General features: G+C 39.5%; 1 protein-coding gene across 1 annotated transcript in view; it reads left to right on the top strand.

Annotated features, from left to right (window-relative positions):
- Positions 1–694: 694 nt before the first annotated feature.
- Positions 695–27694, top strand: part of PDZRN4 (PDZ domain containing ring finger 4) — a 235716-nt gene continuing 208716 nt past the window's right edge. Inside the window, exons 1-3 of the mRNA XM_088524125.1 lie at positions 695–1261; positions 3474–3560; positions 6471–6578. Of these exons, the coding sequence (XP_088380251.1) occupies positions 695–1261; positions 3474–3560; positions 6471–6578 (762 nt within the window). The remainder of the gene's footprint in view (positions 1262–3473; positions 3561–6470; positions 6579–27694) is intronic.

Genomic DNA, 27694 nt, shown 5'->3' on the forward strand with positions numbered 1-27694 from the left:
CAGCAAGCACTTTTGCTACCTGGACTGCACTTCCTTTTCGTTTTTGGTGTGGCAGAAAAAATAAAAAAAAGAGAGAGACTTTTAGAGTCAGGGAGTTCAGCAGAGCTTCCCATGCGTCCCTGCATACCCCAGAGCTGTGCAGAAGGGCTTGCCCTGGGAGCCAAGCTGAGCATGTGGATGTGCACACCTTGTTTACCTGCACATACCTTGTTTGTGGGGCACACACATGACGGCAGCACAGCCTTGAGCAACCTGCCCTCCTAGCCCTCCTGGCAGCTTCCTATCCCCAACCTGCAATTCCCTGCTGTTCAATAGCCACCCAAACTGCAACACCCGGGCACTCGGTAACCACCCAACCTCGGCGCTCAACAACCACCCAACCCGCAGCACCCTGGCACTCAGTAACCACCCAGTCTTCCACGACCCGCAGGCCGGTGCCTCTGCGTTCGAGCGGACCCTGCGCGGCGGCGGCGGGAGGAGGATGCGGCGGGAGGGCGGAGGAGCCGCGGCGGGGCCGGCCGCGGGGAGGGCGGCGATGCGGGAGGGCCGCGGCGGGACGTTCAGCCCCGCGCTGCTCCGCCCGCCCCTCGCCGCCCTCCCGCCCGCCCGCCGGGAGCGGCTCCAGCGGCGCCGGGGCCGGAGCCGCGGCCGGGACGGCGGCCGGGCCGCTCGGTCGGTGTCGGCGGGGGGGGCCATGGGGCTGGACCCCGCGCGCTTCGCGGCGCCCGTGGCGGCGGAGCTGCAGTGCGGGCTGTGCGCGCGGGTGCTGGAGGAGCCGCTGTGCACGCCGTGCGGCCACGTCTTCTGCGCCGGCTGCCTGCTGCCCTGGGCGGCGCGGCGGGGCCGCTGCCCGCGCCGCTGCCGCCCGCTCGCGCCCGCCGAGCTGCGGCCGGTGCTGCCGCTGCGCAGCCTCGTGCGCGGGCTGCGCGTCAAGTGCGACTACAGCCCGCGCGGCTGCGGCCGCGCCGTGCGCCTGGCCGAGCTGCCCGCGCACCTCGCCGCCTGCCCCTACGCGCCGCCCGGCGCCGCCGCGGCGCCCCCGCGCCCGGCCGCGGTACCGCGGGGCAGCCCCGAGCCGGCGGCGGCCCCCGCCGGGGCGGCCCCGCCGTGGAGCCCCAGGGAGAGGTCGCTCCTGGCGCAGCTGTCGGCGCTGCAGAGCGAGGTGCAGCTCACGGCGCGGCGCTGCCAGGCCAAGTTCGGCCGCTACATGAGCCACATCAGCAGCATCACCAGGAGCCTGGCGGGCGCGCAGCCCGGCAAGGTGAGGAACCCCCCTCCGCCCGAGCCCGCCGAGCTCCCGGCGGGCGCCCTTCCCCGTGTCGTCGGGGCGGCGCCGGGACGCGGCGCCCCGCAGCCGGGCGCCTGCGACAGCAGCCCGGGGCTGGCGGCGGGTGGCCGCGGTGACCGGGGGAGCGCTGGGCAGCAGCGGGGAGGGGACAGCGCTTCGGAGTGGGCTGAGTGCGGGTTTCCTCGAGGGGGGTGTTGCGGTGCTGCCTTCTGTGTGAGCAACTCTGGAGTTGCCTGGAAAGAAAAAAAAAATCCTTTGGAGCAAAAAATCCTCAGAAACTTTGGAAACTATTGTGAAAAGACGGAAAAGTCTGTTGCATTCAGGGGAGTGAAATAGCAGCTGCCACCATTGACAGCAGAGACCCATGCAGCACTGCTCCCTTTTATCGAATCCGATGACATTGCTTAGATGGGGACTTGTGTCCTTCAGACTGAATGAGCTGCTGAGCCTACCGGTCAGGTGGCTCTATGTGCTTGGAGGGCTTTGCTTTCTCAGGCTTCAGTTCCTTGGATGTGCCGAGTCTGGCGCTCTTGGTTGGTGAGGGCTGATTTAATATAATTTAAGCTCCACTCAAGATATTTTTCCCTCCATTTTTTATAGATCTTTGGGAAGTGAAAACTCTTTCATAGACCCTTGGGAAGCAGGAGGGAAGGATGTGAGCCGCCAGCTCACTGCTGAAGTACAGCGACGTGCTGAGCATCCGCTGCTCCACGTGAAATGGGGAGAGGGACATAGCTCTAAAGAGTCCCTGGTGCGAGCTGCCTGTGGCTTCTTGGCACTGAGACACTTTGCGCTTGGAGACTTTAACACTTCATCTTTTCCTCCCTTTATTTGCCCAATTTCCTTTGCGTAGCTAATCCCAGAGGTCCAGGGTGTTGGCTGGAAGGGGCGCTCCTGCGCCCACTCCATCCCTTGGAAGATGCGATAGGGTCTTAGGATGGAGGCCAGCCAGGATGCGCCGTGTGGGATGGGCGAGGAAAGCAGGACCAGAAGAAGGGAGAAGAGAGATCAGGCTTTTAAGAGGGGAACTGGCACGTACGCGTGGTGGCTGGTGTGAAGGCACCTCCTGGGCAACTCTTGAGTATGTGCCATAGCTGGACACTGCCGGTAGATGCTGCTGTATGTTCTGCCTCACAGAAATGTCTTTCGCAGGAGACCGGGCTAACGAGCAAAACAGGCACTTGGAAGAAAAACTATCAATAACGTGGAAAAGTACTTCATTAAAATTAATTGTATCGTGCCGCAATAAAACATGTCACTGTCACAGTTAATAAAATGTGGACTTTGACATTATGTGATGTATTTTGAATGTTTAGACATGTATAATATATTTAGGTGTCAAATTTGCATTAATCAGCCAATTTATGCAGAATGGCAAACATAGATGCCTTACTGTACTGAGTTAATGCTTTTTTTTTTTTCTGGTAGGGATTATGCTTCGTGAAATGTGACTATTTTTATACGTGAACAATTTAAGGAAACTAGCTCTGCTCAAGCCTCTAGGTTGTGTTTTGATTTTATTACTTAGAAAATTATGTATCTGTTCTGAAGGAGAAGGTGTCTTTCTCTTTACTTATTTTATTTTTTAAAAAATTTTGGTTGCATCACTAGTTTTGATTGTTTGCTGTATATTTAAACTTCACCTAAAAAAAATCTTTACAGAGATACTTTCTGAACTCTTTCTATTTGGAACAGAAGTAAAACGTTGGGATAAAGATTTGGGTTTCATTCTTGTATTTTTCCTATAAGCTGCTACGAAACTTGTATGGATATGGCTTTTGGGTCTGGAATTTATAATGTTGAGGATTTCACCTGTGTGTTTAATGCCTTAAACGTTAATACAGATACAGATTTTTTTTTTTTTTTGTAGAGACTAACAAATATTTGGAGCCTCTCAGTGGTGCTGAGCATTCCTACCAGTAAAAGCATGCTTTGTTTTTCCTGATCAACACTTAAAATAATCTGTCTTTTTAGCTACCTGTTACATTTCAGAGACACATATCTTCTCACTTGTTTGTTTTCCAGCACAAAGTCTTTGCTATCAGCCTTTCAGCCTAATTTTCCTTTGAACTTTACCTTACATATTCTCCAGCAAAAAAAAAAAAATAAAAAAATAGTGATTTCACTTAACATGTTCTTCTTTGAGGCAATACTCTTTAATATTATTTCACCTCTTTCTTATTAGGGGGGAGAACCAAAACCTTTAACGATCATGCTGCACAGAGAAAACGATACTTTGGGATTCAATATTATAGGAGGACGACCCAATCAGGTAAAGATAAAAGTAGACATAATTTACTTTTTAACTACATTTTCTGTTATTGTGTACATTAGTAGTAAAAGAGTTACTCTGGATGACAGTAAGTGTTGAATCAGCACCATAGGCTAAAGAACTGAATATTACCAGGTAAAATTAGACTTACCATTTGAACACCTAATCATATGAGGATTGGATGATTCTCCTTTTCATGAAAGGGATCTCCCTTGTTTCTTCTTTAAAACTTTAGGCTCATCTGCACTGTGTTCCCATGAGTAAGATGTATTCATGCAAACTGCTCAATGGAAGTCTCCGGGACTGTGTTGCGGGATTAAGCCCTTAGAACTTTGGAAACTGCTTTCTTTTTTTTTTTTTCTTTTAAGGAGACATGAAAATTTGATCTCTAGCTGAGATAGTTTGAGCACATGTCCTGCTCTCATATGTCTGCTTTCAATTTTTATTCCTTTGTGAGCTGAAATACAGTTTTCATTGATCTTGTATCTTAAATTAATCTAGCCTCACAAATCATCAGTCTAGCTTTAGAAAGCTCATTAAAAGTCCTAGAATATGCATAGGAATATGCATTTTTTTCTCTTCTAAAAGTACTAATCAGGACTGTCTTTACTTATGAAGAGTAAAGAAACTTGTTGAACTGGAAAATTAATAGTTGACTAGAATGCTTGATAATAATTATGTACTGATCAGTTGTTTTTATTTTGAGTTGGAGAGCTGTAACCTCCTGCTATTACTGGGCAGGGGAATGGGCCCCTATACATTAGTTTTGCAATGCTCAAAAGCTATATTTATATATAAGTTTTATATATATACTTATCTATAAAGCTATATATATATATTTATATAGCTCTAAAGCTGTATTTAGTGGTGCCAAATAGTCTGTTCCCATTAGCACTAAAGCCAAAGAAGTTTACTGCCTGCTATGCAGAATTTCTGCTCCTTATGGGTGAATATGAAGAACAGCAGTTATCAGATGCATATTTTAGGAAATCTAAAGCAAGAGTTTGTTAGATTTTCTAGTGGAAAGATGAAACAACAGGAGACTATAGGATAAAATGCACACACTTTGAATATTCATACTTTGAATATGCTAGTAGTGAAGTCCAAGCAATCTTTATTTCGGATTGTGAGGTGAATTCTGTTATTTACATCTGCGGGAAAAATGCAGGGCTTTTGCAGGTAAAAGGGAATTTGGCACTCCCTTAATTTTTAGGGGGATGTCATTTGAAGTTTTTACATGCAGTTCACTGTATGCAGGAAACATTTTTGATATGAAAACTATGAGGCTTTGTGAATGAATACGTTTAAAGAGTAAGTCATAATTGTATGGAGGTTCTTAGGACTGTTCCTGGAGGGAACTGCTCTGCTTAGGAGCCGGAGATGATCATGGCCCACCACTGACCAACACTGATAATTGAAGAGAAAGAAGATGCCTGAGCTGTGAGACAGAGCTGAGGCTTGGGATCTTTTGAGTCCTTGAATTCACAAATTCAGTTTCATGGTGTTTGCTTCTTGTAAATACTACGACAGTTGTTTGATTGGTAGTTCCTAGATAATCAGTATAAGGTCACATCTAACATGCTCAGAGCCAAAGGAAAGAACAGGAAAACCCTTTTTTTGTTGTTTTGGTTAATGACTATTATGCTTCTTTTATCAGAGTTGCATTTGTCACTTCAAATGAGTAGAGATCTGTTTGTTTGCCATTTCAAAATATTTCTGGAGCCACTACTCAGTTTGTTTTGCTTCTTATCTGGCAATTATATGCTTCTGTGACAAAGGAAAACAAGAGGAGTTTACAACATCATAATCTTGAACTGAAGTCTGTCTGGTCTGAGCCTCCATGGGGCATTTGCCATACATTGTAAAGCATCTTTCTTAGTGGCTTCAGTTTTTGTTATATTTTTATCATTTTTTATTAGAAAATGAATAAAATGATTTCTCCCTGAAAGCATAGGACCTCTTCCTAGAAATCTGTACACACATAAGTTGCAATGTTGAATGTTGATTCACTGGTTGTAGAAGGAAAATAAGCATCATGTAAACTTTTATGCAAAGCCTAAAAGATGTGAAAGAAAAATTGCTTTATTTATAGCTGTATAGGTTATTATTTTGACATTATGCCTTTATTAATAATGATTTAAAACTCCATGTTGGACATTTGGGACTGCACTCTATCATGTGATGAAATAATTTTAGCAAGTGTAGCAACATCAGGTATATCATTCCAGCTGTGGTAGATAAATAACTAGCTTCAAATTTGGCCTTTGTGTGGGCTATACTTAAAAAAGGTGTAAAGGTAACTTGAAGTGGGTTCTCTTTTTGTCCATAGGTGATCTTTATATATTTCACAGTTGAGCAAACTCTCAATCTCTCATGTGAATAAGATTTATGAGGTCAACCAGTTCCAACCAAATCGTATCACTGCTCCATGTTGCTAACTAATGTCATTTTGTGTCTTGGGGCATTATTTTCGAATCTAGGAAAAAGTTTACAAGCAACACTACTGCAAGATCACTGTCCTTTCTGAGAGGATCCTTGGATTTCCATTCTTATGACTATCTTTGTACATAATACTCAGTATCTGCTGTGAACTTTGAGGTCTGTTTTAAATATTTTAACAAGGATCTGGTTACCATTGCACCTCCTGTCTCATATGGACTAAAATAACCAGAAGTAAATGGATAATCTTGTCAAAAATGCCAGAATAGTTCATTAATTCTATCCTTTTTGTTAATGACTATTTGGTTTTAAGTAAGTTAAAAAAAATCCCAAGGAGTTTAATCCTTAGTTAAAAAAGCCAGCCACATATTTCAGGTGGATTTGCATTTTTCATTGCTGCTGATTTTAGAACCATTTCAGTTCTTGCACTAATGTGGCCCTTTTTGCAACTTCCATTATCGTCTGGTACAGAACAATCAGGAGGAATCTTTTGCTGAGGGAATTTATGTGTCAAAAATTTTGGAAAATGGACCTGCAGACAAAGCAGAAGGCCTGAAAATTCATGACAAGATTATTGAGGTAAGAAATGAAACGATGCATTTCACTGAAGTATTATCAGCTTAATCATCCGTTTGATGTTTTTTACACTAAATCTGTTGTAAGTTTCCTCTTTTGGCATGTGTTAACATCATTCTTATACAATTAATTGCTCAAACATTTGTCAGATGTGAAGACATGATATGTTCTTTTCTAGCAATTAATGAGGGTGTTGGTCTCAGATTAAGGTAATTTTATCAAGGCAAACTGTAGACATTGAACTAGCAGTCAATAGGTGTTTTGTTTTTGTTGACCTAAGAAAATAGCAAATGATTCTGTATAAATTCACAGTTTTAATGTGGAGTAGGTGTTCTTTCTTGGGGCTATTAGTGTTGTGATTTTTGGACACTTATGGAGATAGTGCTGGTAAAGGATGTTGTGAAACTTCTTAACCAAATAGAGGCTATACTTCTTCCTGTATCATCATATGTAGGTCATCTGTTGTAGTGACTAGGGTCAATAAAAGTCTTCCCCTCATCATGTAATGCACTAGCATGGAAATGTTAAAATCTATTCCTGTTTTGTGAGCATTTTTTCTCGTAGAAGTAAATAATTATCATTAAAAAAAAGTCTGAAAAAAGTCATTTTCTCTCTTCTCTCATTCAGTGACCTAGTATAGATGGGTATTTTAGGAGACCATTTTTCTGTAATCAAAACCTGATGTGTGAAGATCATCTAATTGCTTCAACCAGTTGTTTGGCAGTGGGATGCCCTGGGTATTCTTTTTAGCAGCGTGTCTCTAATGGGATAACGGACAGAACTATCACATTAAATCAGGAGAAAATCTGTTCTCAAGGCATGTTGCTAAGTAAAGAAGGCAGTTTGTTTCAGTGCTTTATCAGATGTTTAACAAATGTTAGCTGCACGGGTTTGACGAGAGTGGGTTGTGCGCTTTTCAGATGACCACCTCACGTATAAACTAGTGCAGCAAATGGATTTCATGGTAGCTTGGCACCGGCAGCTGGAGTTGAAAACCAAGTCTGGCAGACAACTATTGCTGAATCTCACTTTATGTATCTATCTCATTATCTATTGGGGTGTAGCAGTAGCTTTGTCAAATAATTGTAATTATATTTGAAAGGGTGCTAAGGTGAGAAACTGTTTTTTTAAGTTTTTTTATATAAAAATGGTACAGACATTTGGTAAAAATGCCATACAAGTGGCTTGAGTGAATGTTTTTGAAGTCAGCCCACCCAGAGTATGGGCAGTGAGGTCTCTTTGGATTATTAGAAAAATGTTGGAGTTTATGTGGGCTTTACTGCCAGGTGAGCAAACTTTTTTAGTGGATGAGCGGGAACCTGGAAGAGATGCCTGTGGCCTGGCAGGCTGTGGTGGGTCTGTGTGAAAGGCAGTCTGCACTGGGAGAGGTGAAGGACAACAGCCGCATGTGTCCTGTATCCCAGCATGCTGTCAGGAGACTGCCACTGTTCACTGTTCAGCTGAAGAATGCAGGATTTCAGGTCTTGTTGGAGCTCACTCTTTATTCAAGGTTAACTCATCTGGGAGAACAGACTTGTTTGTTGATGCTGAGCTGGATTGGGACAGTGACGTGCACAAGTCATTCTGTTGGCATCATGTTCTTTCAGGAAACTCACTGCAAGACAGAAAAAAAAACATTAGTTGTTCATCAAGGATATAGTCTCCTTCAGGAATTTCTTCTACATGGCAGGTTCCTCCAGAAGTTGGTGGCTTCTGCCCCTTGCAGAGGTTTTTAACTGAAGGATCTAGCTCCCTAAATTAACATAGCACAGAGTTTGGTCTAGGACTAAATACTGATCACACGGTGTAGAAAAAAACTCACAAAATTACATGTAACTGCTATTTGGGTTACCCAACATAAAGCTTTGTATATGAGCAGTCATATAAAGTCATCAGATCTCTGACTTTTGGATGTATCTTTGTCTCTGCCGGATGTTGAAAATGGATTGCAGTTATAAAGCTATGTATCATTTCATCTCCACCACACTTCATGCAAATCTTACCTCCTGAACGAGGTCACTGCTCATGTTTGCCAGTGCTAATAGACGTCTCAAGACAGAGTATAAAACACAGCTATGATCCTTAGCAATATTGTTAATCCACAGAAACGTTTTTTCTGGTGCCTCATATATGTATGTATATGTGTATATAAATATATATATAGGTATAGTTATGAGCAGTGGCACTGGAACTGGTGCTTTCTGCATGGAGGAAAATTGCAGTCAGTTCAGCTTTCGCATATGAGTGGCACACTTGGCCAGAACTCTAACTACACTAATATCCTGTGGGTAGTCATTAGCTAATGCCTTTGGAAGACTGTTGGAAAAGTGCAAGCAATGAGTGGTGATGCTTTCCTTGGGAAGCCTACAGTGATGTGTAAGCTTATATTCAGAACTAGTCCTTAATTATTTTTTTTTATTTTTAGGTGTAATATTATATTTTACAGAAATCAATATGTCATCTCCTCTGGTTTAAGCCTAGCTTTTGGAAAAAGCAGAGAGTTCATTTTTCAACTTCTCTTTTGCTGTGTAAGTCATAGTGTCATGCAAAATATGACTGTGCTACCAAAGTGAAATATGCTGGTACATGACCAAGACAAGAGTTTATAATCCAGACAGAATTTATGAATTTGTAAAAAAAAAAAAAAAAAAAAAAAAAAAAAAGCAGTGTTTGATCAATTTGGGGAAATTTGTTAATTCATATAGAAAGTAGAGCTCTAAACCTGAACTTTCTGTAGCAAGTTTGCCAAATAACAAAACAGCAGTGTAAATCTTCTGTGCATTTGAAAGAGTCTTAGGCTGAAGATTGAATATTCATGAGAAGAAATACAAGCACATCATCATCTGGAAGAACCAAATATTTTTCTGCTGCTTCTCTGTATGGCAAAGGCTTCTGTTATTTTGCTCTCAAATGAAATGAGAATATTGGCCCTTTTGCATTTCAGTCAGTTGATTCTCATTAATTTGATGGCTGAGAAACAGACATGATGGAGAAGAGGAGTAAACATTTTTAGTCTTGGGTCTTTAAGTCTTTTTGAAAAAGGAGAAGGATGCATATGTATTATGACTATGTATTTTGTTTATGCAGCCTGAGCTCCATAAGTATATAATAAATTAGGCTTCATCTCTTATTCCATGTTTCCCTTTGTTCTTTTCACTTTTTTGGAGAGTACACACACAGGGCTTTCAAGCGCATGTCAGCAAAGCCAGTTTCAATAAAGACAAAAAGTCTTGAGGCTTATACTGGCAGGAGCAACGTACATCTGCAAAGCGCCTACACAGAAACTTTTTAACTATTGCCAGACTGCTGACTTTGCTGTGTGTCAGCCCTGTGATGTTTTATCTGCTGCATGTTTCCGTCATTACGCTCGCTATGTTGCTCAAGAGAAATCTTTGATAGTCGTCATGTTTGTTTAGCTAAGAAGCTCCGCTGTCAGATGATGGCGGTAGAAGTAGTGAGCTTAAAAACTGTCTTGCTGGGATCAGAGCTAGTAAATTTGGGATGGCTTTGAATCAAAGCTGCACATGATGTGAGCAGCGAGATCTGGGTGGTCACTCATGGAAATTTTTGTGTAGGCTGCACAGATAATTTTAGCAATGTGGGTTTATGTATACCTGAATCATCACCAAATGGCCTTATGTATATTTTCTCCTAAATTCTTGTCAAGTTCATAATGTCTGGCACCTGCATTCATTAAAATACCTCCTAATTATTCTGAAAGATCCCTGGCAGAGTAAATTAGTTACATGACAACTTAGAGATGCCTGTAGCCTCTTTTCCCCTCTCCCTCACCTATTGAGATACAGGTTTGTGGACACCTGAATTATCTCAGCTCCCTAAAGAAGTTTTAAGAGTCAGTTGGGATATGTCCTTCTTCCCCGACAACTTTCTTGGCTAACAGAAAGTGATAGTACTTCACAGAGAAGCGAGAGCTGTGGATTGCAGCCTCTGCCCTGTCTGAAAAGGGTTGAACTTAAATATCCAGATAATATCCCTTGTTACTAGGGCAGAGGCTATGCTACATGAGACCAGTCTCCACCCATCTTCTTGAAGCTCAGCTACGTGCCGGCAGGCATTTGAGAGTCGGATTATCCAATGATAATCTGGTATGAAATAAGTACTGGTGCCAGGGAGCTGGATGTGGAGTACCAGCTCCGCCTGAGGTGAGTGCTTGTGCCAGCAAATGGGAGTTTGGTTCTTCCTTGTGTGATGTCAATTTTGTGCCTCGATATGATTCTTTTTCTGAAAGATACATTTCTGATTTTGTGCTTCGTGGCTTTGTGGGCAACTAGAGAATGCTATTAGCCAGGATCTCCTGTGGTCAGGGTGGTTTTCTAGATAAGAAAAATATGAGTTTCCAGGTCGAATAAACACCAGTAGCTGGGGTTTTCTGTTTCCCTGTGTTTGCTTTTGCTATGATTGTATATAAAAGCTGGTTACTGTTGTTGGGGCCCAGCCTCAGAAGACTGTGCAGGCTGGGTTTCATGTAGATGGGGCAGGCTTATGCTTCATGTGCCTTCTGCACAAGACACTGGCATCTAGATTTGGGCACCTGGAATGCCTGAAATTGCCCTTTGTTCAAGTTCCCAAACATCAGTGGTCTGAATTTGACTGGCTGCACCTCCAGACGTGCTTACCTTCCCCTTTATTCCCTGAGCTAACATGCAAATGTTTTGTCTGTGAAACTAGGTTATGTTCCCTGAGAAAGTAGTTAAAATTATAGCAATGTGGTGTCTACATTTTGAGTCGAGAAGAGACTTTTTGCTTATATGTCAGCTCAAGTTTCTATATTTTTGTGGCAAGACATGTTTTAGTAGTCCATTCTCCCATGTATACAAATACACTTCTGTATTTAATGTTGTGTCACAAATCTTAATATGTTTTCACAAGATATTTTTTGTCCTAAAGAAGAGGCAGAAATCAAATAAAACACTAGCTAAGATATAGATAACTTTGTGTTAACAGGATAATACTTAATAATGACAGAAGGTTTTATGATTGGAAATATAATATTTGGTCCCTTAATTGCCTTAGGGGACAAAACACTACTTTGATATTTATGTAAAACAATATCTCAAAGAATTCTTTTTTTTTAAAAAAATGAATTATAAGTCAATACGTTTTTACTTTAGGGACTCACTGTGGACTTGGCTCTAGAGATGTGCATGTGTGTGGGTTTGTAATCTAGCTTTGTTCTTTGGGCTTGGTCTCACAGACCACCAAGCATGCATGCAAGTAAAATGCTAGGTTGCTTTTTCCTAGCAGAAGGAAGCTCTATTAGGTTTCACTTATCTCATTCCTTGCGGAAATGTGTGTGCTCGCAGTGCCTTTATCTGTGAAAGCTGAAATGCTGAACTTGTGGTTGGCTGACAGGCAAATGCTCCAGCTGGTTTATTTGCTGAATCGTTATATTCAGGAGATAACGGCCATATCGCTCTCTCCAGCAGGTCTCTTCAGCCAATGGTTTGTGAGTCATAGCAGTTTTGAGAGGCAGTGTACTGCACCTTTTTGCATGCTTGGGTGTTTCTATGCTTATTAGCAAGCAAAGAGGGGCAGATACTGGGAGGGCTGTGGCAATGCACAAGGCAGCTGTTGCAGAAGCAGCAGAATGGGAGCCCTTCTGAATTGTAACCCAACTTGACAAGAGTCAAGAGAGCCTGCTAAGTGGAAGTGGTGAATGTTACGCTGTAATATGGGCTTTTAAGGTACACTTACTCTGCTGCATCTTGTCTAGGTGGCTCAGGTAAGATATAACAGCAGAGGGATGTGAAGAGACATTGGGACCTTGCATGCGAGTGTGCATAACCCTGTCCCTCCTTGCTCTGACTGTGGAGAATCTCTAATCTAGTGGGATCACCATGGGAGCAGAAGGTAGAGAGAGATTAAGAGCATGTGGGGAAGAAGAAAAAGGGGGGATGATGACCATTACAAATGGAGAGTACAAAGCACCAACCATATTTACACTGGGGTGATTTCTAATGCCTGCCTATGAATAGGCAGGGTGAGAGAAATGAAATGGATGTAGAAATAGAGGAAGTGAGGCAGAGGAAGTGGGGATTATATCGATACACTTCCATATGGAACACAGATATGGAGATAAAGTAGGACGGAACTAGAGCAAAGCTATAACTGTACTGTGCTTGCAAAGTGAAGCAGTAGCTAGGTTGGCAAGTTAGCTGTGCAGTTAGGTAGGAAGGATTCTGGTTAACCTGTGGAAAAGCTGAGTAACCTAAGATCCCGCAAGATCCCAGAGATGCTGTAGCTGCTGTGCACCACAGACCCCTAGGCATTTTGTGGAGGCCCAGTTACACCCAGCTCCTTCATAAAGTGTCTAATCCCAACCCTGAGGGGTAACGTGTCAGAAACTTGGCAAGTTAAAACTCAGCATTTTCTTAAATGCTGTGTTCGAGCTTGCCTTTGCTGCATGTTATCTTCTCCTTCCTGTTTCTTTTCCTTAGCTTGAGAGTGAACCTTCTAAAGCAATGGAACATTAATGCACATACTTCTATGTCATTCAGCAGTGCAAGCAGTGCAGTTCATATGCAGCTGAGGTAGAAGGTTTGGAGTAAGTTCTTACGTATACAAGATCTTAGAGGCGCTCGTGAGCACTTTCAGGAATGTATTAGGTAACATGACTAGCATGTGTCACATGCTGCTTCTTTCATCCCCTTCCCAGGAAGACAAGGGTATATGCAAAGGAGTGTTTTGTTCAGGAATTTTTCAAATAATTACCTATATACTCATTTACATTTTGGTGTCTGTTTATGATAGGGAAGACAAGGTCATAGAAGGTCATCCTATGTTGTTACTGAATCTGAAGAGGTTTTGTGATGAAGAATTTTTTTTTTTTTTTGAGTATGATCTTCAGGAATCAGCTCTAAGGAAAATGCTGTCTCTTCTTCTGAAGAAGTCATATGCCCATATTTCATATTTGAAAGCTTCAAATATGAAAGCTTGGAGCTTCAATCTTTTAGAGATAGTCAGTATGGGGCTAAAATAGCGTACTCTGGTGAACTTCAGAGGGTGTGTGAAGATGAAAGGCATTTTCTGATAACTTTCCTTAACCTTATCAATTGTGTGAATAAAGTTTAGATCTTCAGACGCCACATTGATCAGAGGGAGGCAACCTTTTGAGATTCATGTGATGAGGAATAGTTGGAATAAGTAATGGTTAGGCCAGCTATGAATAGCTCTGATAAAGCTAGAGACCACGCTGAGTTTGTATCTTAGAAATTAATGAAGCCTGAGGAAGCTGTGCCTCCCACAGCAAACACTGCTGGCACCCCAGAAACTTGTAGTGTTTTCAGAAAGTGAAAGAGCCTTCTTCAGCCTTTCATAAACGTTGTTCTTTATTGTGGTTGAGACAGCTTCACAGTTAGAGGAGATGACAGCTTACATATGTTGTGTGAATGCAGTGTTTTATCCTCTTAAGTCACTGAATTGATTGTTGCAATCCAAAGACTGTTTGCTCCAAGAGCTTTGATGTCCTCTGCCCTTTTTCTTAATCAGCTAATTATATTTGTAGGGAGTAGCTAATCATTGTTCTCTGTAATCAGAGGCTGAATGGAAAAAAGTCATTAGTGTCTGCCAATGTAGAAATGCTCAGAATGAAGTCATTATTCATGGCTTCACTTAGAAAATTAATAACCTAATTTTTAAGGAGCTGTGAAATGTGGAAATGTGGTGAACCTGGAAATGTTCCTCCTTAAAACTGGTGAATAGGGATAGTCAGAAGCATGTACAGGACTGTACTTTACAAATGTGTTGAAAAATTGATACAAAACCAATGGTTGTCTGGAAGGCTCACCTTTAAAATGCAAGATTCTGCCAACACTGAAAATTATACAGAAAGGGAAAGTTTCTTGCTAATTGCAAGAGCAGATATGGTCTCTTCAAACTGTCAATAAAGATTATATTAAGTAAAATAAAATATATTAAGCTAACTACATTTGTTGCTAATACTTTTAGTAAAAAGACTATGTGTTTCTTGTTTGGAATTAAAACATAATGTAATTTGACAACTTTATAGGTAGACACAACTTGATTGAATCCCTGCTTCTTAAGAAAAGGAGTGCAAAATGACTAAAAATTGCCTCTCCAAATAATTTTAGAGGGCATTTTCTTTATGAAATATTGTTGACAAAATAAGTCATGTCTGCTGTGTCTGTTTACATAGTAAATTTACCTATATTATAGTATGATAATCACTTTTTTGAGCAATGTTTTATGTCTTCAAGTAGCAACATTGCTACTTGTGACTGAGAAAAGAGGAAATTGTGGAAAAACATAACTCATAACTGTTGACAGCCTGTCGTTTTTCTTGGTTTTAGACATGAAAGCCAAATCAAATATTGCTGTATTCTGCATGCCTGGAAAAAATTTGCTTCTTTATGATTGGATAAATTACAAATTTGTGTAGTCTAGAAGCAAGTGATTAATATGGGAGAAGGTCCAGAATAGGTGGATATAGAATATGATCTTTACCTTCATCTGTCTCCTCCTGATATTTCTTTTGTCTGTTTCATTTGATGAAAAACAGGAGAGACTTGTATAGAGATATATTTCATCAGACCAGTGGATATAGTTGGAAGAAATGAGATTACTGAACAAACTAATCGTTCTTCAAGTCTGTGTGACTGAAGCCCTGTCTGTTTTTCCAGATATGCTTTTTTCCATGCAACTTCTCCTAGACCATCGTAGATATTATAACATGACATTAGATAAAATGAATTGGATGTAGCTGGGAATTGTGGAAAATCTGATATGTTGCACCACTTAGTGGTATTTAGTTGCCCCCTATTAGATCAGTTATGTGGGGATATTGTGTGATTCTAAGCTTTATGTGACATGTACACAAAATCTGACACCTCTGAAAAATGCCTTGAAATTTCTCTTTCAGGCTGCTACACTGAACTTTGATTACCAAAAAAAAAAAAAAAAAAAAAAAAAAAGAAAAGAAAAAAAATTGCTAACCAGGATGCATGTGAGAGACTTGTAGAAAATGCCTGGAAAGCTCTGTGGAGAGGAGCAGCTTTCCCTCAGTAAGCTCCGATAGGCAAATGATTTAACTTTCCTTTTTTTTTGAAGGGGGGAAGTAGTGGAGGTGATGGATGGAAGGTTTTTTTGTGCTCATGACAAAATATATAAGCATGTAGCCACCACATTCTGCTGTAGTAAAGGAAGGTACTAGGAAAACTAGTTACGTGCTTAAGGGTGTGTTATAAGGGCAACCTGTCAGAGTACAAGCCTGTGAATTTTCAAAACGTTGTCAGGTAATGGAGAGAAACACTAGCAGCTCTCTTCAGTTGCAGATGAAGGGAAACTTTAAGTAGACTGCTTTGGAAAGCAGAGGCAAGGATAGGGACAGTCTGAAGTGCCCAACGTTGGAAAGACCTCACAGCTTAGAATTTGTCCTTCTCTTTCTGAATATGATTGTTCAATCTTTATTTTCTTTAAACTCAGTGCTCAAGTGGGTTAATATCTGGAGTCCTTTAGCAGTTTGCAAGAGGACACATATTATTTTACGTGGAAGGGATTTGCTGTCTTGCATGAATTAAAACAGCTGGGACCCTATGCTTACCTGTTACAGATAGATTGTCTTGGGCTAATCTTTGGCACATGGAGCCATATGGTCTTCATGCTGTCAACAAGCCTCTTCAGCACATACCTTTGCTTACCCCCGGCCTTCTCTGAGTGGTAGCTGCTACTGCTGTCTGGAAGATAAATGTTCCAAAAGCTTTTCAGGCTCTTCTTGAATGTATTCATTACATTTTTAAGTGGCACAGCACATAGCAGTCTGGAGCAGAAAGCTGAATCTTCATTTCCCTCGTAGGGGTCAGAGCTGTGATCCAAACCGGACACCTTACGCTAGTGCCAGATGTGAAGCAGCTCTTTCTCACTTGCAATTTTCTTCCCTTGCATTCTGTTTCCTTAATGTCTGAATTCTCCAAGTGTTCCATATGACTATTTTAATGTGTTCTAAAATGGGTTAAATGGAAAACTATTCTGAAAAGCAGCTTAACTGAAGTTTATTTTCCAACGACTACAAAATGGTGTTAAAATCATAAAACAGTTACTAGTAAACGTTGCGAGACTACGCAAGTAGAAATCTTTCCTTGTGAGGGTGTGTAATAATTTCAAGAAATACCAGCTTTTCATAGTATTCAAAAATACTTGAAATATGTTTAAATATTTTGGATAAAAAATTCTGATTTTCCTATTTCTCACTGTGATTTTTGAAAAAGAGTAGGCAAAGGTTGACTGAAGAACATTTCTATTTTTTAAAAAAGAATCATTAAAGATGAAAAGTGTGTGTATATATACAATTATATAAAATTGCAGAGGAAAACTCATTACTGCTGTTGCACATGGCCTATGTTTTGTACTTTGATCGGCTCTGGTCTCAGATCTGTAGTGGGGCAGTGGGCATTTCCATTCATGAAGGTACCAGAATGGAAACTCTCAGGCCTTCTTGTGATAGAGTCTTACAGCTATGTTTGTGGTACAAAGCTGAAAAATCTTAACAAAATGTTGGAATATATTCCGTAAAGTAAATGGTGATGAAATTTAACCCATTAAGTCTACAGGAAACTGTACATTTTAATTTAACTTTCTATTTTCTGAAAAGAGACTTAATCAAAACCCTAGTTTTCTGTAAGCTTCTGTTTTTTGTGACAAAAAATGTGTTAAAGTCACGTTTCTATTGCATCTAGTCACTCTTGTCGCTTAATCAGTAGAGACAGAGGAAGATGCAGAGGGCGATTTGAATTATTTTTGCCACTATGTAATAAGATGTATTTCCCTCTGTTTTTTGTCTCTTCTGTCGATTTATATGCTTAAAGAAAACAAGAACCCTCCTGTTTTCTGAACAAGAACTGATGGTTAGTGCACAAGTCCCAGCACTCCTCTACCATCCCAAATCAACCTACTTTCCATCTGGCAACAATGTCTCCAGTTGTTATAGATATGTTCTGGAAGGAGAAGTCTAAAGTCCACACCCAGTTGTTAAATACTTTTTGGTTTGTTTCAGCTATATCTAGCTGTGAGAGCCTTATAAAAGTTGATTTGGTTTCAAGCAGTGGAGTGGATAGAGTGAAATTTGTGGCAGAATCTCACAAAATGACAGACTCTAATTATAGATTGTATGTACTATAATTGTATCAAATACTTGATTTTTGCTGCTTTTAATTTTACATGAGTTGACTTTTCCCAAATGATATGCTATATGCTTTACCAGTAAGTGGCTGACCAAAGCTTACATTCAATTTACAGGTATATGTTTGGACTGGTCTTCAGTGTTAGATTGCTGTTAGTATTGTTTCTGGTTGAAGTGCTCAATTTTGTGTGATGACAAAACCATGTTATTAATTAGGAGAACAATAAAAAGAGATGTTAATGTTTCTGTGCCAAACCATCTGCCTAATATTTCCGTTTTTTTCAGTACTAACCATGTGTTCTGCAGTGTAGGAAAGACTGAAGTAAAGAAATGTCAATCTAAAGACGATCTCAGAGAATCTAGAGTACACTGGGCATTAAAGATGAGATTCATCTTGCCTAATGTGAAGTGTCTAAATTCCCTCATCCTAATGGTATTAAAGAGGAATTAGGCACGTATTTTCAGCAAAGTTGGCTCTCTCCATCTTATTTTCTGTGAGAAGAACAAAACAAAATGCATACACGTACAGCCTGTTCCATGTTCCAGTTATTCAAATTGCTAAATTTTGAATATGGTCCTTGAGATCTGGCAGAAGTTATCAAGAGAAGAGTTTTGACTTGGAATGCTCCAGTAAACTCTGGCTATGTAGAGACTAACTTTGAAATCACTTAAACAGGCTGGTTTTGTGTCATAACCGATCTCATTAATTCCTGTATCTTTGGGATAGTAAACACAGCTGTTGAAAAATCAGTCTGTATCCCCTAGGATGATATTTCATGCACTCCTAGGGTTTAGCTAACTTTGCTGTAGTGGGAGAAATGACGTGAACAGCCATGACAGCTGAGAGCATTTCCTAGATCTTAGTTTGAACGTTCACTGTGCCTTTTAGAATTCAGCAAATTCTGATGTATTTTGGCAATTTCTAGAGGAATATGAATAGCTGTTCTTGGAACTGGAGGTGGGCTTCAGTAAGTGAAGATACAGATGTTAGAAATGGTACAGAAAGTGGTCATCCAAGCAGTGGAGCAATGCTTCATTTTTTTGTCAGTCTTTGGGGAGACAGAATTTGTTCAAAGAAGCAGTCAGTGCAGAGATGAAGATGTTGGTGGAGGTGTTTTGGCAAGAGAACAGCATGAATTATCTCATTGCTTCAAGTAAGAAATTTTAGTGCTTGTTGCTTTTGGGTGAAGCATTTCCTATGGAGAAGTAAGGCACATAGGGCACATAGGAATATCTTTTATTAGTTTTTCTGATAAAAGATACTATCTCCTAAGATGGTGGCCAAGCTTTTGGAAAAAAAAAATAAAATCTGTCATAGAGGGATTAATATAACTATTAATGTATATAAATTCCTACTTGAAACCAATACTGAGAAATTACAAGATGGATCAGTTGCTTCATGAAAAGTGCTCTTTTCCTGTTCTTAGAATAAATTCATATAGATACACCAAAGATCCATAATGAGTTATGGTTGGGTGTTTTTACTCACAATTTCAATAAGAATATTTATTCACTGAATGAAGCGTATCAGGTTTTCAGATGCACACATGTGAGATGCATTGATTCTGCGGATGTCTCTGTGGGGAGGCATTAAAAACTACAGTTGGAAGGATATGCTGCCTGTAGAAATGCTTGAAAGTTTTTTTTTTTTTTTTTTCCCTCTGTCTCTTTTTGGTGTTTATGGCAGGCTTCTGTCTTCCTGAATTTGAAATTTGAGGAGTGGGTGTTTAAATGCTAACAGAGACTTGAAAGTTTTGTATGCGAAGCAGTTGGTTAGCTTTAGCTTTTAGAAAGATGTTTCCTCTTATATCAGATGAGCACAGACAAGTTTTTCTATCACAAAATATACTCATTTCATATAAATTATGAGATGCTAAAATATTTCTCCATCCCTGCTACATAAAGCTGTAGTGAATCATGAAATTATTGCTAATAGTGATGAAGAAGCAGTTAAATGCTGCAGTGAACATTAGGAAGACTGTAGCAGCAGATGCATAAACACAACTGTAAATATAATCCTTGTCTCATGAATTAACAATCTAAATAAATGGGTCAGATTAAAGGCAAGTGAAGTATATTTAAAGTTCAGTATGGTGGTTTTCAAACACCATTTTAAATTCTGCTTTTCTTGAAATATTACAAAAAGAATATTCTATACAGTAACCTATTATAGAGCTAGGATATGAGTCACAAACTGGTAGTATAAAAGAAACATCTGAAGTTTTATCTATTAAACACTTTTTTTCTGTCTTTTTTTTACATGTTTTTGAATTGTGCACTCTGAATAGCATTGAATTTTCCATTGCAACAATTTTCCAACTTGAGATGTTAAATGACTGTTAAGATGAACTTTTTAAGATGTGACTTTAAATTTCTTATAATTTGTGAGCTGTGTCTTCCTGTTTGTAGAAAGCAACTGCCATAGTTTGTGAGGCTCTTGCTTTACATATGAAAGTTTGGAATTGATTAAACAATGAAAGCTGCTGTGAGTCACAAAGTAGTCTCTTCTCATACTCTGAAACCATGATTATTTCAGAGGAAACTTTTTCAGCTGCAGATTGTTTCTTTGAATACTGCAATATATCTTTCTGTCTCCAACCATGGTACTTGTACAGCATGTTTGCAATAAGAAACATCATTCATCAAGGTGAAGAAAATGAAAGATGACTTTTTTTTCCTCCCTCCTGTGTCATGTAGTTCAGAGAAAAAAAAAAAAGGCAAAGCAAAACTTATGTGCACATGCTCACTTCTTCCTGCAGCAGCCCTCAGAATCATAGAATCATTATGGTTAGAAAAGACCTCCAATTTCATCAAGTCCAACTGTAGAGCCATCACCACCATGCCTACTAACCAATGTACCTACAAGCAGTTGTGAAATTTTTAAACTGAGAGGTAGAATTCTGGTAAACCAAAATATCAAAAACAAAGTCTTGAGTCTGATTGCTCAAAACTGAGATAGCAGTTTGATCGTTAATTCTTTTCTTTTTGTTGATAACTAAGGGACAAATTCTGAACATGGCAGTCACCTATTATCTGTTATTATCCAAACCAAGGAAATGGTATTATCGTTGGTATCACTGATCAGAGGACCAAAAAGTTAAGGTACACAGTATTCTATGAAAAGATAAGGCTCAGTCCGTCAGTAGGAAAGCAGAGCTCTGGTATTTGGAAGCTGTCAACAACAGACAAATTTGACATGAAAATGTAAATACTGAGTATTTACGGAGTACAGGTGGCATGTGGGTTTGTGTGCACATGTCCTGTATTTTTAAATAACTTATTTTGAAGAAGTTGCTACTGATTGGACTCAGCAATGGTATAGACATAATTTAAGAGTATGCTTGAGTGATCTAAACCATTCTTAATAATGGTTTGTTGAAATAAAGAAGGGAATCCCTGAAGATGTGTCAGACTATTCCAACTGGGATCTCTGCACAAAAAAGGCCAATTGATTTCAATGTTATGCCAAGCCCATTTACAGAGAACACATGCATTTTCCTAAGCCTACTGGTTGTTATTGACTTTTGAAGAATTTCACTGGAATGTAAATTTTTGGCATTTGAGACTTGTGCAGATTCTGCTGCAGTGTGCTTGGCTACACATGTGTATCTTGAGGTGGATCATAAACACTTTACCACTCAAAAATATTTTGATGTATTCATGATGATTCTGAGTATAAATAAACACGCAGATACAGCTTTCCAGTATTATCCTGACACTGATGAAGTTCAGGCAAATATAAATCTTCGAACTTGCTTTTAAAGCACCCCAGGGCCCTGCTGGAGCATGATCTGAGACAAGTGCAGAAGAAAGAAGCCCAAATAGCTCCAGCAGCTCATGGGTAGGTAAGGAGATACTCTTGGTCTGGGAGGGTGAGGAGGGAAATAAGAAGCAGGTTGAACTTGAGGAGCTGAAAGGCTGCAGGAACGAGGGCTATAATTTGGACAGCCATGAAAAGAACTGATGGAAGAAATAGGGTTTTGAAAGAAGAGAAACTGGGGTATTTGGGGAGGGGAAGGTAGGAAGGTTATATTACTGTGAGCAGAACTTTAGAGTTGGGATTGAGTCTCAAACTGGGGCAGAAGAGACAGCTTAGGGCATTGTAATTGCTTCTAACAACAAAATTATTGGCTATTATATTAAACATCATAAACATTTTTGAGGTTGACCTTCAAACACTTAAGAATTTTCCTCTTTCACAACATTAAGTTAGACAGTTAATACCTGAGCTGAAGGTATTTAGGTATGGAGATGGATCTTTGAAGCTGTAGATTTTTGTTGAATAAACAGTTCAAATATTCTTTTGGCAAAAACACAAGAATCGAACAATCTACAGGGTCATGTTTCTATTTCTTCCCAGTGAGGTACATGGTTTTTGCCCCTTTCCATGTACTCACAATTTGCAGGAGAAAAGGCTTTCCTGTTTTCCAGGGAAGGTATTGCTGATTAAAGAAGTTTATTTTGGATCTGCAATTCTCTTTCAGAATCTGAGTATCCTGGAACAATGTATTGGCAAAGTACACATAATCTTGTTAAGCCAATAAAAACTAAGTTACATTGAATTTTAAGTGGTTAAAACTCGGAAAAGAAACTTTCTATTTTTTATTAACCTGAAGTCTTACTCTAGGAAATATTTCTTGATTTTGCTTTTTTGAGGATACAGAACACTTTTATTATTTTCCTTGTAGAAATTATACTGCAAATATTTTAAACTTTGCTGCCTTCTATATCTATAGTCACTTCTATTTTTCATGTAATTCTCAGATCACTGCCTGTTAATGGCAGATAGTTGAATGGAGAAGAATTGACATTATACCTACCTTTGCCTCCTGAAAATTACCTCTCAAATCTTTCTCTCTTTTTATTTTTTTCTTCCCCCTCCCTTTCCTGGCCTGCTTATGCATCTTACAGCAGCTTTGCTTATATTCTTGGTGCAAGAGCTTTCTGCTTTGCATAGTTCAAGAAATTATCTGAAAGCTGTCCCTGGGATGTGTTTTCTTAATATTTTTTTGCAGATGTTTCATAATGCAGTTCAAGAAGAGATTAAAAATAAAGGGCCAGGTGACTGAAGCGCTGAGCAGCTGGCAGTTCTCCGAAGGGCAGGGCAGGAGATGGAAGTAGAGGCCGTGCTGGGCTTGTGGAGGGAGGAGAAGTGAGGCTGAGCTCTCTGGAGAAGCCATTCCCACATGTTTGTTATCTATCTGGAGCTTTTACGTAGTGAATTAATGAGTTCAATTCTTGTCTTCTGCTTATCTCCTGTAAGTTTAATTGCTTACCAAAGACTATTTTGCTCTGTATGAACTGCCAGCAGGATTTTGCATTGCAAACATTACACATGCTGATGTTTTACATTATTAATTTGTTCAGATCCCAGCCTTCTTGGCTTAATGAGAGCGCAGGAAGTGAAAAAGCCTTTAGAAGAAATGCCAGGAGGAGGTATCTATCTTGGTTAATTACTGGTAATATTTTAATAGCTAGTATATATTCAGGTTCTCTACAGCCTATTTTTTTTTAGCTAATCTAGAGATTATTGCTCTGAATGAAACACTAGTGAAAAGGTTCTATTCCCAAACAATTGGAGCCGAAAGGTTTTTCTATATGCTGACTTTCATGAAATACTAAATATCCTGCTCATCCAGGAATATGAATCATGTGAATATTTCTAATGGCACATTCTTGTATCTTCAAGATGCCAATGAGTAAGATTTTGGTAATTAGAATCATAATTTAAAATATATGAAAAAGACTAAACTATTATGACTTACACTGTTTTCTTGTTCTCTCTATAAATACTCAGACAAAATAGTAGAGATAGAATTGTAGCTAAGGATACTTAACAGTGCCTTCAGCTCATCATGTCCCTCTGGAATAGAAGAGTTGGTATCTCCTCATTTACGAAACTGCAAAATATTAAGGTACAATAATCTAGAGCTGAGATAAAAGCTATCTGACATGCAGAAGCTGGGAAATATGAAATTAAGATCTACCTTCTCATATGAGGGACTGAACACCAGGTCTCTGAAGTGTCAGAACCTCATGGTAGATACTTTCATATGGCCTCTATCAGCCACCAGAAGATCATATTAGGTGCTCCATTAGTCAAGTTTATGTAGAGACTGTTGTGGGATCAAATACAGAGTGAGGAGGGTTGCGTGTATGCCTCAGTCTGTCTGCCAGGAACAGCTATCCTATGACTTGTTTGAAGTCAGCTGAAGCTGCTGGCAAAGGTCTTGCTGATGCATGGGGTAGGAGATCTGCCTTACTGTAAGGCTCTCCAGTTTTACTGGGCACAATCAAAGGATAAAAAATCTCCAGCAGAGAAGAGACATAGCTACTGCCCATTGACAAGCTAGGGTATTTTATTACTAATCTTGTCTGCAGTAGTTTTTGAAAATAATTCCCCAAACTTGCTATACATGATAAACAGCAGCACTACGACATGGAGGACATAAATGAGAGAAGAACTGTTGGTTAAGTGTTGGCTCTGTCTAATTTTTCTTTCATACTGTTGGACACTGGCATGTAAAGCAACACTAACGATTGCTGTGTTGTACTACATATGCCACTGGTTATATCTATACAGGTGTTTGCAGTAGTGAACAGTTTGCTGCTGTTCTTGGGTTACTGGAGACTACCCAAATACATTGGCTGGATTGACTCTCCTTGGGAAAGGGGAGGCCAATGTGTAATTTTATCTTTCTTGTGATTCAAACAGTGGAGAAACTGATGTGCAATATGGACACTATAATGCGCCTTACAGAAGGGAACTAGAAAAACAAGATCTAGTAGCACATAATTTAAAGTTCAGAGATAGGAAATAAATTTACATAGTGAAGATGATATATTTTATTGAGGGTAAAAATGTTCCTGGATAATTGAGCAATTTAGTGCCTCTATTTTCTATGTTAGAAAACTAGTCTTGTGGGGTGGGAAAAAAAAAAAAAGCTTAAAATCCAAAATACTATCTTCTCCTTACTCCCCCCCCAAAACTAGAAACATCGTTATAGTAGTCTAGAGTTCCAGGACTTTATTACATGAAACATTAGTGATAAAACCCTAAATTACCGTAGTAGTAAATTTTACTCATGTTTTTCTTGCACTGAAAGATTAAAGACTTTTTTCTTGATTAATGAGCTTGTTCTTTCAGTTAAAAGTATTTATTATGAGAGTAATATTTCCATTAGAAAATTCCAAAGGAAATATTTCTGCAGACACTACTGCTTGTTATTATTTGTCTTATAGAAATTAAATATGAGATACAAGAATTGAAAGTACACATACCTTATTGTAAATTTTTATTTGGTTGAATTCAGTGACTTGTTTTGAAAATGATGGTGAAGAAAAATTAACTTCTTTCCACTTTAGCAATAGAGTGTGCAAAATTATTTGGATGTATGAATTTATATGCACACAAGCTGTTCCATGTACCTTAGTCCCTGACTTTCATGTTGCCAAGGGACTTCTAAAGCAGACTTTGGAAAGCAGGGAGTGCAGAGCATGCCTGGTGACAGGTACAGCTCACCTGACAAATAGAAGTGCTGCCACTATGCTCAGAAGGCAGTGATGTCTTGTGCTCTCTTAAGACTAAGGTATTAATTATAGTTGATCTTCATGCCAGAGCCTTAACACCATATATTTTGTCTTTAAACAATATAGATTTTTTTTTCCCCAATTTACTCTTCTAATTCCTGAAGATCCATACTTGTTCATAATATGGATGTGCTTCTCTACCTCTTTTCCTATTTTGCTTGTTTAATAATGTTGTCTATAGGGGGCTAGAGGTGATGTATAATGATGTTTAATTACTGTTTGTTGATTCTGTCAGGGCAGACACTTCTAATCCACTTATTTAATACTGGCTTGTGGCTGATTAGAATTTTCGAAATATTAAAACCGTGGAAAGTCCAGATAATAATACTTAATAGTTCTAATTCTTAATCAAGATAAGCATTTTAATCTACATATATTACCTAATAAAAAAGAAGCTCATTTTGGCCAGCATTCCATGGCAACAACAAGGGTTAATTTTGGTTCCTAGGGGTCCTTTGGAAATTGTTAAAAATTGGCTTGTCTGCCTGCAGGCACTTGGAAATAGGGTAGGCAGAAATAGGCTGTTTGTCACTTGGTGAATCAGACTTTCCCAATGATAAGCAATGGGATAGTGAGTGGCTTGGAACAAAACTCTTTTGGAAGGAAGGAATGGGAGAATTAATGCCAGTGAGGCAAGGCCTTCCTCAGCTGTCCTCTGCTACCACCACCCTCCACCCCCCAGGCCATTATATCATGTGCTCTGTCCCTAGTCGTCTTTGGGGCTCATGGGGAGACCAGGAGAGACCCACCAGACCCCTTCTCTATGCCCGCCAGCAGCTGATGTTCATTGAAAGATTGCTGAACCACAGAGTGCAATCTGGCAGCTTGACCTGTTCCTCCTAAAAAGAAGTGTCCATGTTTGAAACAGGGCAATGTACTCCATTATTTTGAATAGTTATGGTCATTTTGCAGAGGAGGCTCCAGAGTATTAGCTTGAAGGCTGTGCACTCAGATGGTGCCTGCTTCCTGTGGCCCATGGTAGAGCTCTAAAGCATTTTGGTATCTGGGCAAATGCCATATCAATTTCCTAGATCCACACAGAAACAGAGGACTTCTGTTTCTAGTGCTGCAAGATACTACAAGTATTTAGGGTGACCTGTTTATCCTGAGTATAATGGGTGCAGTTGGATTGTCTGTATGATCTACAGTTATAATTTTAACATTTATGTTTATACCAACTTTAAAGGTTAAGTTGCCTTAACAAACAGAAGTGTTTCACAAATCTCAAGTCATGTATGTAAAGCAAGCCTGTTTAGACTTGTCTAATTCTTTGATCCTGTCCAGTTAACAGTTTAGTTACCAGCAAATACTGACAAAATGCCTCTTTTCCACTATGAACGTTCTCTGCTGGGGTTATCGAGGAGAAACAGTTCTGCCTTTGGCTACAAACAATACATAAGCTTTTTTCAGGCTTTACCTTCTTTTCTTTTTTTTTTTTCCTCTTTTTTCTTTCTTGTTTTTTTTTCAGAAGTATTAACAAAATGATCCAGTCTTTAGTAGTTCTATACAAAAATATACCTTTATATGCAAAAGTTACTATAGGTATGTGGGTATATGTTATGGATGCATCATCTATTCAAAATGTGTGTGTGCATACATATGTGGATTTCTGCTGTAAACTGCTCTAGGATTTTAGCTGCTCCAACTTCTCTGTATGCCCTGACTATCATGTGCTGTTAGTTGGTATAACCCTGGTCTTGTACGTATATAGGCATAACATTTAAAATCAAAGTAGTGTAATTAAAGTCATTAGGACATAAACAGTCTCAGTGTTAAATAATTCCTTCAGGTTGTTTTGAAAATTGAGGCCCCAAGCATTAAGAATGCAAATGCTCTTATAATGATATGTTATCGTAAAGGTAAAAGGATGAAGGCAAAGGTGTAGGGAAAAAGAACATGTTTGTGTTCATCTTTAAGCATATGCACCTTTTCATTTATAAATAGACTATCCAATTCCTTTTCTTGTAAATTTAGAAAGTTTTTTAAAAAGTCATCCCTTTCAGTTACTAAATTTGTTTGTTCCTAAAAGCCATTAAAAGCAAGGCAGAAAAGAACTGGCATGTTTAAGAAAAAGATAGAAAACTATGGTACTGAGGAAGTCTTTTCAGATCCCATTTGTAGATCAGAATGAAAGAAATACGGTCCCAACTCCTTATTCACAAGGTGATTTTTTTCCCAAGAATTTCAGTTATGTGACTAGTTTTGTAAAGTTTTGAGCTACTGTGATGAAACCCTATTTCTTTATATTAAGCATTTTTACAAGAGAATTTTTATTAGAATATGCTAAATGCAAGCTAGTATCAACCTATTCATGTGTTGGTAACATCCGTAACTTCTTTTATCATTGCAACTTAGTTTAATGACTTGTTATGCT

The sequence above is a fragment of the Tinamus guttatus genome, unplaced genomic scaffold (assembly GCF_059628265.1).
Source record: "Tinamus guttatus ecotype Peru unplaced genomic scaffold, ASM5962826v1 Tinamus_guttatus_pri_ptg000206l, whole genome shotgun sequence".
Classification (NCBI taxonomy): domain Eukaryota; kingdom Metazoa; phylum Chordata; class Aves; order Tinamiformes; family Tinamidae; genus Tinamus; species Tinamus guttatus.